The following is a 13,121-nucleotide window of genomic DNA, read 5'->3' as shown; positions in this document are numbered from 1 at the left end:
GCTGCTAACTGTAGTAGACAAAGAAAAAGTAAGGTAGACACACCTACCTTGAGTGCCTAATTACTATACAGAAGGCATTATAATCCCTTTGACTATGGCAGACCTTGATAATACATCAGGCTTGCTGAGAGCAGCACAGATCTGGCTTTAGCCATAAAAAGGAACCAATTCATATGTGTATGTGGAAAAGACCCTTTTCAGGACTAACAACAAACAGTGAGGCCAGCATTTGCCCAAGGGCTTATCTATTAGACCAAACGCCATCAGCAAGTCAGTAGTTTTCAGACTTCACTTTCTCAATCTGGGAAAATATACTGCTTATTGTTTTCATATTTAAAATACACACCTGTTTCTTTGCTTACTGCCTCCATGTTTGTAACCTACTCTCTGTTGAATTGGGTTACCTCGCCCTGAAGTAAACTCTAATTTTTACTCAATAGTTGGAACCAGAGTCATTTTCTCTTTAACTTGGACATTTTATCCTGTTAAGAACTGTAGGGAGCCAGTCTTTGTGGTTTAGGGAATTGTAGCACCAGCCTGAGCATGACCGGCCACCGGCACTCCAGCTGTGCTTGTCTTTAAGTCTCAACAAAAGGCTGCGCGGGAGACATAACTGAAAGCCACTCAGAGGGTTTCCATGGGAATTGAATTTAAAGAATACTTATTATGCTTTAGAACTTGCTCTGCTTTTCTTATCTTTAATGTAACATAAACAATCTCTAGCAAGGAATGTATGAAACCTTACACCTAATGCCAGTGTGGCGTCAAGACGTTTGATAGACCCTGACACAGACTGGTCACTGTGCCCTCTGTACTGGTACATGTAATCTGTTATTGTCAACTGTAATCCAAATGCCTAAAAGTGATTGATGATTCATGAGTCTTGACCTTGTACCTCCCATGTGTATCCTCCTCAATAAAAGGCATGAGGAAAGGAGGTCTGGCTGCTGTTCTCCCCTAGAGAGACCAGCCACCTTCCTTCCCCCAGACATAATATAGTGTCCTGAATAGATTTATTCCGCCGTGGTCATGAAACCTCTGCTGGACAGAGTAGTTTCCAACCAAGCCTAGGGTGTTGCAGGCACCTCTGCCTTAAAGAACAAGATCTAATGTAATCAGTATTGCTGCATTTTACAGATGAGGCAACTGAGGCTCAAGTGTTTTGCTGTTATACTCAAGGTCTCACAGCTAATGAATTGAAGATCCCCATTTATTTAAAGTCAATTCAAAGCCTGTTTTTTCTAAAGACTTATTTTTTCATTAAACCAATGTGGAGAGCAGGACTGAACTAAGATGGCATCAGTCCTGTCTACTAAGGAGCCATGTTTAGAGCATGTGCAGTAGAGCAATGACTCAGGGGGGTGATACAACCCTCAGCACACAATGTACAGTGTGGCAGATAACATGTGCTTATCTAAAACATAACACCACCCTCTCAGAGCCCATGCACCAGAGCCACATAATCAACATGTGCTTATCAAGGTGGCACAAAACAACACGTGTTCATCAAAGGCTGATGCTACACTGCATTATACAAGAGTATGAAAGCAAAGGCCTTCAAACAGAGATTAGAGATGGCCAAGAGGACCTGAGACAGCCGAGAGGAGCTGAGTGAGACAGCCGAGAGATGCTCCGCTGCTCCAATTGACCCTGCTCCAGCTGACTTCAAGCCACTGTAGACTCTGCCTTGCAAGATGCTGACCGGCTGCCTCCCTGACCCAGACATGATCTGGACTCCTGGGACTTGAGTTTGTTAGCCCCCAATTCTCTACTGGGATATTATTGCTGATTGTAGCTGAGTGATTATTATCGTTATTGCATTATTATAAATTTGGATTGAATCTACATTAAAAAAAGCTTAGTGAAAGGCGTAGTCACCCATGTTGACTCACTGTTATTCCTTGGTGCCAGTATTGCCTAGGAGGCTGGTAGCCATATAGGTGCCCCAGGGCCTCCAGTTCATGACAAAGGCTGGAAGCTGGCTTACAGCAAAAACTATACAGCGAGGATACTCTGAAGGTTATAAAGTATCACTCGCAAAAACCAATAAGTACATCTGTCCCTCAAGGATACCCTGTGCCAATTGGGGGGACACACACAAAAATGAAGTACCCACCTCTGACCTCACACCATTACCACCATTACTTCATTCAGTGTGTAGTGGACAGTGAGAAACTGCCTAGCTTGTGGGAAAATTTGGTGAGGGTCTATGTATGCATAGATGTGTTTAATAACTCCTTCCCAATTGTTTCTTAATTAAGTAGTCCTATCCCTATTTCCCTCTTTTTACACTGAAATATTCTGCTGAGCAGTTTTAATAGATCTAGGAAACCTGTTCCTGAAATGTGTAAACATAAGGAAAAGGTTAATAAATGCAGTTTTAAATTTTTAAATTTCTTTTAGGATATTCTGATTTAGTGCCTGGGCACCTGAGTGCTTGTTGATTTGCATGATTGTCCTAATGACCAGTGACATGAATAAATGAAGACCTAATTAGGCCTTTGGAGATGAGAATATTTTTAAGGGACTCTGACATTTGGTGAGGAATGTGGTGTCAGCAGAATATCTAGCCTGAGTATAATTTCTAATTTGAGAAAAGGTATTGGCATGTAATTATGTGGACATACAAAGGAAGCAATTATGTGAACCTGTCATGAATCCTGAACTTTCAGAACAAAGAGAAAGGACAAATGGGGACAAGTGCCAGACAGATCTCAATATGCATTAAGACTGCCAAGAGACTTGTATATGATTTATGTACTCACTCAAGAAACATATCTAAACAGCTACCTGGCATTACTACAAATAATTCTTAGATGTTGGTGCCAAAGTATCCTTAACAGCATATAGAGATTTGGGGGGCCGTGGGTAGTGAATGTTGATCCCAGAAAGGTCAGGAAAGAGAGGAACCTTTCAAGAGCACAAAAATCTAGTCATCAGAGATTTAATAAAGTATGTCAGATTGTGAGTGAGTGTGTGTGTGTGTGTGTGTGTGTGTGTGTGTGAGGAACGCTTTTGCTATTTTCTGACCTAATAAGCCAACCAGGAACTTGTTGCCTCTGAAGAGGTATACCAGTTAGCTATTGTTGCATAACAACAATCTCAAAACTTAGTGGCTTAAAACAGTTCTTTATTATAGTCGCCCATGTATCTGTGGTTCACCTGACTAACAGCATGTAGATCAGGCTTGGGTGATCTTGGTTGGGCTTGCCCTGCTCTAGTCTGGGCTTGTCTGAAGCACCTTACCTGGTGCAGATCTGCCCCATGTCTTTAGCTTCCTTTTGGCAAAAACAGGCTTTCTGTGGCTTGTCCTTCCCATGGAGATTACAAGAGATTAAGAAGAAACATGGTAGGCCACATGAGGCCTAAACTCGGAACTGAAAAACTGTAACTTCCACATGATTGTATTGACTAAAGCAAATCATATGGATGAACCTATTGTCAAAGAGTGTAAAGATATGTTCTGATGCTTTTGTGGGAAGAACTGCAAAGTCACTTGCACAGGGTATGGAGCCTGGTAAAGGAAAAGAATTAGGATATCTAATGCAACAAATAGACTGTGAGAGAAACAGGAAGAGGATGCTTTTTGCAAAAGCATTTAAGTTTATGCAGTATCTCTGAAATGTACACAAAGGAGGGTGGAAGGAAAGGGCCTGTACTGTGGTTGGTTAGGGGACCTATACTGTGGTAGAGCTGTAGTAGGTTTGTCTAAGAACATATGAGCCAAGAACCAAATCAAAGACTGTGTGAACTTTTGCTGACCTGCTTCATTCTATAGTCATCTTTTTGCAAAAGATCAGTTAACTGCAATTGCAAATTTATGTGCTTTAGCTGATATGCAGAACCAGATCATAACTGAACAGCTTCCTGTGCTCACCCAACTTTCTAAACTTCTGCTGCTCTGTTCTGGTCTTTTATTTATAACTTGGAATTTAAACAAGTTTGGTAAAGCCCATTTGACTTTGCTTCCAACCACATGGTTTCCTCATTGAGTCAAATGCTTGGAAAAATAATTTAAAAGAGAAATTGAGAAGTTTCCAAACCCCTAACCTATATATGTGCACATACCCTACTTCCAACAGTAAGAGTGGGGAATGATGAAGATGATCCAACAAAATCTGCCTCAGTGCCAGTTTCTCTTCCATGCGATGCCCAGAGTCACTGGGCATTGATGCTGAGGGTATTAATGCGAATTTAACTCCATCTTTGTTGCAGAAATTCCATAAAAACAACAGCATTAATATTTATAAATCTACACAACCTCTGAATTGAACACTGATTCCATACATTGCCATTATCATCAGGACAAAAAATATAAGTCCTGTCATGATAACTATGAAGTATATATTTGATATTTTAATAATTTTATTTTATAACAGTCAAGAAAAAATAACTCAAAAGAATGAAAGAGTAACAAAGTCACTACAGGCAACTTTTAAACAGATTATCAATTAGGAATGTCGGGGAAGGTCTATCATTTGTTTCTGTGGTATTTCCAGTATGACCCAAAACTCGTCATCTTTTAAACAGCTTGTATGCAACTATTATATATGAGAAACAAAGCTCTATAAATTAAGAAAACTCACAGCAGATGACTCTTTTATATGAATCTGCAGAAGTTTAACACAATAAACTTTCCTTTTGGAATCAAATTCAACAATAGGTAATGTCTCTTTGTCTCTCAATACAAAGATATTTTAAAGCTTTTGGTGGACTATTCTAATCAAGACAAGAAAAAAGAACTACATTGTCATTGCCAACAGAATTTCTGGGTAAATTTGTTTTTTATTAACAATTTAGCTTCCAAGGAATGACTAATGCTTAGACACAAACCTTTTTTTAACAGAAATATTCCATTTCCTTAATAAGCCATCCAGGAAGAGGGCAGTGAATCAACTTTCAAGCAATAACTACATCTTATTTCACTACATATTATTTCTTACTGATGAGAATTCAAAGAATTGTATAGCGCAGCCCAAATTTCAACTTTTTTTTTCTGTAGAAGTGACTATCTCAGACGTTGACTCAAACAATCAATTTAAACTGTTAATTGAACTTCAATTTATTCTGGCCTCTCTGGGAAAATATAATCAGAAAGAAATTATTTATGGAAAATGTTGATATTTAATTTTTATTCTCTTACAAGTAGTCTAAACTGAGTTGCTGTCAGCTGACAAAGGCAGATTTTATCAAATGCTATGCCTTCTGGAGACCATAGTCTCTGTTCTCTGAATATACCAGTTTTCTCAAAAACCCAATAATTTGTTTTGAGCCTCTATCATGTTGAGGCCCTCATTTATTTCCTGGTAGTATAGATTTTATACCATTAGGTTTACTCATATAAATTTCATTTCAACTATTGAGCCTAGTAGGTGCTACTGTAACTGTTACATTTATGAATGACTCACATCAAAGTGCCATGAATATTCTCACCCTACAGCTGCTTCTTATATCACAAACGTTTTGTATTTATTCCAGGAGTTCCTTTTCTGATAAAAAAAATGGGGTAAAACAGCCCACAATATGTGTATGGGCATGGGGGCATGTGTACATGTGTGTGCATGCACACATGCATATACTTATATATGTAATATGAATACCTTTTCTCTCATTCACTTAGCTGCTTGGCCTTCACAAGATAAAACCTTTCCTGAAGCTAATAAAAAGGAACAAAACAGATAACTTGAGAATGGAATTAGTCTTTGAAGTCGATTGTCTGTGTGTTCATTTTCCAGTGAATACTGTGCATTTGAGAAGTGTTTATAAGGAAAATAAGAGAGGGATAGATTTGGGGGGAAAAAATTGAATTAGAATAAGGATAACAAAGAGGTGAAGAAAGAATGCTGGGAAAAAATGAGCTCCAGTATTTTGATTTCATGTTTCCCAAATACAGTATATTAAAAAAAATTCTTTAATAGAGATGTCCCATTTAATTCTTTAGATATATAATAAAAAAAGAATGTTTATGTAATAATTTGTTCTGTCTCAAGCAGTTTTCACATAGTTCTTTGAATATGAATGACATGAGTTACCAAGGAGATCAAATAAATTATTCAATGCAAATCTATCTTTTTGTGGTAGCCTTCCCAAGTGTGGATAGATGTATATTCTTACAACAGGGAAGGTAAGCAATATAGTGAATAGAGCTTGGACTTTGGCATCTTGAGTTTAGGTCCAGGCTTACCCACTTCCCATGTCCGTCATTGTAGACAAAGTTGTTTATATTGTCTTGATCTGTAAAATGGAGATAGCACCTCCTCTAGCAGGACACTGAGCAGATTCAAATGAAAGTGTACAAGGTGGAGGGACCCGAAAAACCTGAATTTATTAATAAAATATTGTATATTTGTTCTTACATGTTTAAACCTCAGCCATCTTCAAAGTACTCTCCATCTGATGCAATACATCTATCAAGATGTTTTTTCCACTGCTCAAAACAGTTTTTGAGCTTGTCCATTTTGATGGCTTTTAGTGGTTCTGCCATTTTTTGTTTCACCTCTTCCACATCAGCAAAACTTTCCCTTTGAGGACTTTTATCATCTGGGGAAACAAAACAAAAAAATCGCTCTGGGCAAGATTGGTTGAATAGGGAGGGTGGGGCACTGTGGTTGTGCTGTTTCTGGTCAAAAACTGCTGAACACTCAGCACAGTGTTGGCATGTGTGGGCAGGTGCATTCATAAGTCACCCATCATGAAATGGATAAACAGACTGATAGTCTGCAAAAAAAATTCACCAAAGCTGAATGCAGCCTCTCACAACACCACCGGCTGGTACACTGATACAGATGGGTCCCTAGGACACTCACCAGTTGGGAAGTCTGTACTACAAAGTGCCCACCCTCCAGAAGATAATTCTGGTTTTAATTCATAAATATAGTACCTGTCTCATAATAGGTACTTAGTATATGACACCAATATGTGTGTGTTTGAAAATGTATCACATATATATGCACATCAATTTTTAAACACACATTTTAAACAAACACATATGTACTTATTATATATACATATAATGTCTAATGAAATATCGAATCATCCAAATACAGCTTGATAATTACATAATATTGGCATATCTATGATTTGAGCATCTTAGAATAATCCTTTATAGATGATACAACCAGTTCAAGTGTCGATATTTTCCAGTTTTAGATGTTATAAAAAGGAGGATTTCTTGATTAAAGAAGTTTGGAAACTATAGAAGATTGGGACAAGCATGGCCTTTAGTATCAGATCTGATCTGATACCCAACTTACCTACTTAGAAGCTAAATGCATCTGGGAGTAATGGAACCTCTATAAACTTTAGTTTTCAGCTATAAAATGAGAGGGAACATTTAATACTATTAAGGATTAAATAAGATAATGTATGTTTGGTCCTAGCACAGAGTATGGGCTCAATAAATATTGATATACACAGCTGATTTTACCTTATTTTAAGGGTAAAGTATTTCTATGAAAGCTCATGCCTACATAATTCCAAATTGCAAATTGAATGGTGTGTTAATGGTGGAAGAAATAGAACGTGTCCTCTTAATTAAGTTCCTGGAACAGCCACATGAGACACCCACAATAAGTACGATCCTATCACTGAAGGTAGAGACACACACATCACAGGACCAATTATAGGTGATATCTAGGACTAGTTAGGGTGGCATAATATGTAGTAAGATGTGAACTCTTTTATTTTGCTGCATTCTCTCTCCAGAGAGATGAAGAGTCACAATGAGTTTTCAACTCTTTAATAAAGACAAATAACTTTCTATACATAAACATCCTAGTTTAGACAAGAGGCAGACAGCTGTGAGAGATATGTGAAGACATATTTCAGTTTTATTATCTTTTAGGCATAGACGGGTATGTTAATTCATTTCCACATACAATTCCTGTAATCAACGACTGGAAGTGAAACTTGAATTGGCAAAACCTGTCTCTTGTTGCCAAAGAATTAAATTGAAGAGAAGCCACCTCAGAAGTTGAGGATTGTGCATGATCTTCTTTCCCATCCTCACTGTGTATTATCTCTGCCACAGCTGTTACACAAATAAGCTTTCCTTTTCATCCAGGCATTGATTCAATGGTTATCACACTGTCCCTCTTTGCCCGGCAAACTTTCTGCTTCCTCTCCAGAGCTCTGAGTTTTGAATGTTCTGCTCTCTAGGTTCCGATAGCTGTTTCTGGACTTAGGTAAACATAGCAAGTGAAAGCCAAGAAATAATTATAGTATAACCTTCTCTATTGTCACATTGCTTCTTTCTACAAATACAGCTTAGGAGTTAGACTTTGACCCTTTGATCTCTCACACCAAAAGAAAAGGTATTTATTTATATAGAAATGATTTAATTTTAGTGTTCATGGTTTATTGTGGAAAGCAGGTGTTTAAAAATTTTAGAACTTTTTTAACAAAATTCTAAAGAGAAAAGAAAAAAAAAAAAGAGAAATCACAGTATTTACAAAGATAACAGAATGGCTTAGCCATGCAAAACAAGTAACTTTGGTTTTTTTCCCCTTTCACTTTGGTTTAAATATTGACCAAGATTCAATTTTTTTCCTGCCAAATAAAACTTCAGTAAATCAAAGTTTAGAAGCAAAATAACATATTTTCTTTTTCCCCATAATATTTTACACAGCTTTGAGTCTAATAGGATATTATATGTATTTAATCCATACCAATGCACTACAGGAAGCTTTTATTAAACGGAGTCACTATTGCCCAGACAGTAAATGGTTTACAAATGTACAATAACATGTGTTTCTCAATAATGCAGAAGTGGCAAAAATATCATTCCTAATTGCCTCCTGACTTTAATCTTCAATTTATTTTTTGTTGCCTTCATAATTTTTATTCCAACAGTCTAAAAAACAAACACCAATTTTCCTCTTCCTCCCAAAGAACACAGCTTTATACCTGGAAATCTGATGTTCATTTTCTTTTTCTATAAAGTTATGTAAATCCTGGGGCAAAAATGGCTGTGCAGTAGTCTCCCAGAATCCAGGCTTCTGCTTGAAAGAACAAAGTTTAAAAGTCTAGTCACCAGTAGCTATTGGCCCATATCCAGTCTACTGCAAAAAGTTTCCATTTATACTATCACTCTAAAAAGTTCCTCAAGCATAAAACACGTTTATAAAGTTACAAATTTGAATGTAACTAAAGATACATAGACATTTTATTATTACACTTTTATGCACTGCTTGATAAATTATGTACCAGTTAAAAACACTAAATTATCTCAAGGTGCATTCAATATCTGTAGCGTAGTTAACAAAAACACACACGAAAAAAATATATATATTCTATATTCTGTGGAAAATAACACAGTTTTGATAATGACCACTGTTAAAAATCTCCAATTCTGACTGATATCTTTTTAAAAAGAAAATAAGTATAATTTTAAGGCAGTGGATAACCCAAAGGATTTAACAACAATTTTTAAATACAGTGATTTATATTGTAATCTATGGAAATGGAAATGTTATCCATGATTTCTCTAAACTGTCTCTCATACATTGTTTTTTTTTTCTTTTGACAGAAAATAATTTACTAGCAGGTGTCTCTAAAGGTAAGTGTTTCCCAAATTCTGTTATTTACTTATTTTTTTTCATTTAGGCAAAATTGTCAGTTTGGGAGTACTGTACCATGATTATGAATGTGTGTCTATTCGCATATGCGTTTGCTTCTGAGAGTCAGCGGGTGGTGCATTCACAGAATCAGCTCATATGTTGCTTATCATTCTGAGTCTCTGCCTGCCCCTTCTGTGATAAAAATTACAGTTTTGGAATAGGGCAATGGTTGTGTCCCCAGTCTTCACAAGCTGCCACCTTTGGGATTTAGGTGCTTGTGAAAAAGTTCGGGAGCATTACTGATAGCAATCAGAATCAGAAATGTACCTGCTCATATTATCCATATAAACAACTGAAATAAAAACATTACATTACACATCAGATTAACAGCAACTCCCAGAACAAAGCTTACAGTGTATAAAAATAGCTACGTAAAAAATTTACATAAAGGCAAACCCAAAGAAAATCCTCAGTGCAGACATTTACAGGAAAAAAAAAAAAAAAATCTAACCAAACACAACATGTAACCTATTGTCATGGCTGCCAAAACTTGTTATTGTTTGCAATTTCATTTCATTGTTTGACTTGAGATAATTCTCTAAAATCCTGTGACAGCTTGATAGAATGAACTGCTTAATATTTGAACCATGAATTGCTGTCAGTGTCTTTGTATATGTCTTAAATACAATCCACGTTCATGCTTCATTTGGCCTATATAATTTTTTTCTCTGAAATAACGAAAAAAACATAATTTAGTAAGTTACAATAGCAATCACTTTTCACCATCAACAGACGCTTTGTACTTAAAGTGACAGGAATGACTTTATGGGAGACTCTTATAAAACTCCATTGTCCCTGAGCCCATCTGTAATCCCAGGCATGCTATGGCCCTTCTGCAAATAGTGTTTTGGAATTTTGAGATTCTTTATTTTTATGAAAATTGCTTAATTCGTATGAAGATTATAAAGCTTTTCAGGAAAAGATTTCATCCTGTTCTCTTCAGGTTAAAAAATTCACATATCCTTTCAAATCTCACTCTTTTGTGGGCTTTGTCTTCAAGCTCAATTTTCCTTTGAGGATTTACTTTATCCAGTTTTGAAGATAACGGAAGGTACAAATCTATGTTTATGAAAGATTGAGGAATGAACCCTAGAGAAGCAGGAAAACAAACAAAAAAACAAACGAAAAAACAAGTAGAAATGCTGCCTACCTGGCTTCTAATGAAGGGCAAAATAGGGGAAAGAATCCAATTCTTACTTCTTCCTCCCAGAGATCCTGGTTTTCAGATTTTAAAAGTATCTTGTCTAAATGATTCTATTTTTCTTTCCTGTGTGCATCCTCCCAATTACAATGGTTTCCCATGCCCTCTGTGGGATTAATCTGGCTGACATACTCAAATTGTGACTATGGCTTATTTATAACAAACCAAAGTTCTACTGTGATTTTGGATATTTTAACTTCAGATGACTCAGCTATAGTAACAGTTATTCTCACTCAGGGATGCACAGAATAGTTCGTCCAAATGACTTCTCTTAAAAAAAATCACACTCATATAGTTATTCCATATAAATATATATAATACATGTAACATATATAGATGCATTATAAACATACATATATGTGCATATACAGACACATATGTATATAATGTACACACTATCTGTAAAAGTGTGTGTGTGTGTGTGTGTGTGTGTATACACACAAATCTGTTAGCACTTTCATTAAAATGACTTGGAAGATGGCTGTATTAACACTCTGACACTTTTAAGTATCTTAAATCCTTGGATCAAGGTTTTTATATTTTAAAAGTATTCTCATAATTGCTTTTAAAAATAAATTTAAAGTATTAGAATCAGTGCTCATCCCACCAAAATATGAATTTATGAAATTAAACTTCTTTGAACTCAGCAAAATTTAGGCAGTTATTAGAATACAAAATGCTAATTAAATGTTAAAATCTCAAAATTCATTTTAATTATTCAGAGGCTAATAATCATATGTTTGGAGGATAGGGAAATGGTTGAGAATCACTTTCTTCTGAGAACACCTAAGTTAGACATTTTTTTTTTTTGAAAAAGTCTTTTCCTATTTTAAAAGCCTCAATCATGAAGCATCTTAATGTCCAGGCTTTCCCTTGCATCTCACAGAATGTTTCATACTTTCTTGGGAATTATTTCTATAAACCTCACACAGCCTACTCACCTGGACAATAACTAAAACAGTTTGTCTCTTAGGCTTCTGTTTTGTGATTGTTTTCTTCTAACTTTTTATTTTCCTCCAGATTACCAAGGTCCTTGTTTACATGTTTAGATGCAGTCCTACAAAGGAATGAAATACACATTATTACATTGACACACATAAATAGTTCTTTAAAAGAAAGTAGGATTCACATTAATGTATCTTTGAAAAGCCAGTATTTTACATCTGATATAGGCAAACCACTAGGGTGAATAATTTCACCTCGGTGAGCCTTGACTGGTAACAGAACCCATTTCAATCAATATATGCTAAGAGAAAAAGAAATCCATTATTTTGAACACAGACTACACATACTTAGTTGCATCATGTTATTGGCTGGGTTGTTTTCCTCTCCACTTTCTGGGAAGTAATTATTATCATTTGATAGTAAAATTTTTCATTCTGGGCAAATGGTTTCTGGCAAAAATTTTCTGAGGGAGTTTCATTAGGGCCTTTTCCTTTTTAGTGTTCTCTATTATGCATCCATCTTGGTCAATCCCCTGTATCTTTGTTTATGGATTCTGCTTTATTGGATTAGAAAGAGACCCAGCCCTGGCCGGGTGGCTCAGTTGGTTGGAGTGTCATCTCATACACCAACAGGCTACAGGTTCAGGGTGTATACAAAAGGCAACCAATTGATGCTTCTCTCTCACATTGATATTTTTCTCTCTGTCTCAGTTTCTCTCTCACTCTCTTCCTCTCTCTCTAAAATCAAAGAATATGTCCTCAAGTGAGGAAAAAAAACAGGAAGAGTAAAGTTTATGACAGAAGGTTGGCAGCAGCTGAAGCTGAAGCAGCTCTTATGTGGTGGTTCTCAAATAGTGGTCCCAGATCCGCAGTAACAGCACCGCTTGGGCACTTGACAGGACTGCAAATTCAGAGGCCCAGCAACAGAACTATGGGCACAGAAACATTGGGGATGGGGCATGCCATCTAAGATAAACAAGATCTAGTGGTTCCGCTGCGTGCTCAAGTTTGAGAACCACTGACTACTGGTTGCTGTGGTTACACATGACTCACTAGGCTCTATCCTTTAAGAGCTGAAACTAGGTTTTCTTAAACGCACTGCTCAATTCTTTCTTGGTTTTGTGACCACTCAGGAGAAATCATAATTGCATTTCCAAAAGTGTATCATTTCTTTCTTTCCTATTACCCTCTCTCCCTCCCTCTCTCTTTCGCTCCCTTACTCCCTTCATTCTTTCACTGACTCACTCACTCTCTGGTGTAAGCATGTCACAGGGACCACAGTGACATGGCACTTCAAATTATTATTGCCATATAATTCCTAGTAATTCTTCTACTTTTAAGATATTAGAGAATCCCAGA

At 36.5% G+C, this 13,121-nt stretch overlaps 1 protein-coding gene across 1 annotated transcript in view; it reads right to left on the bottom strand.

The window, feature by feature from the left end:
* Positions 1–7,811: 7,811 nt before the first annotated feature.
* ALCAM (activated leukocyte cell adhesion molecule) overlaps positions 7,812–13,121 on the bottom strand; it is a 210,949-nt gene continuing 205,639 nt past the window's right edge. Inside the window, exons 15-16 of the mRNA XM_090276283.1 lie at positions 11,760–11,875; positions 7,812–10,285 (exon numbers count right to left, since the gene is read on the bottom strand). Of these exons, the coding sequence (XP_090132409.1) occupies positions 11,788–11,875 (88 nt within the window). The 3' untranslated portion in view covers positions 7,812–10,285; positions 11,760–11,787. The remainder of the gene's footprint in view (positions 10,286–11,759; positions 11,876–13,121) is intronic.

The sequence above is a fragment of the Furipterus horrens genome, unplaced genomic scaffold, assembly GCF_987537825.1.
Source record: "Furipterus horrens unplaced genomic scaffold, mFurHor1.1.pri manual_scaffold_1, whole genome shotgun sequence".
In the NCBI taxonomy this organism is placed as follows: domain Eukaryota; kingdom Metazoa; phylum Chordata; class Mammalia; order Chiroptera; family Furipteridae; genus Furipterus; species Furipterus horrens.
The sequence above is the reverse complement of the archived record's forward strand: the minus strand, read 5'-3'. Positions and strand labels throughout refer to the sequence as shown.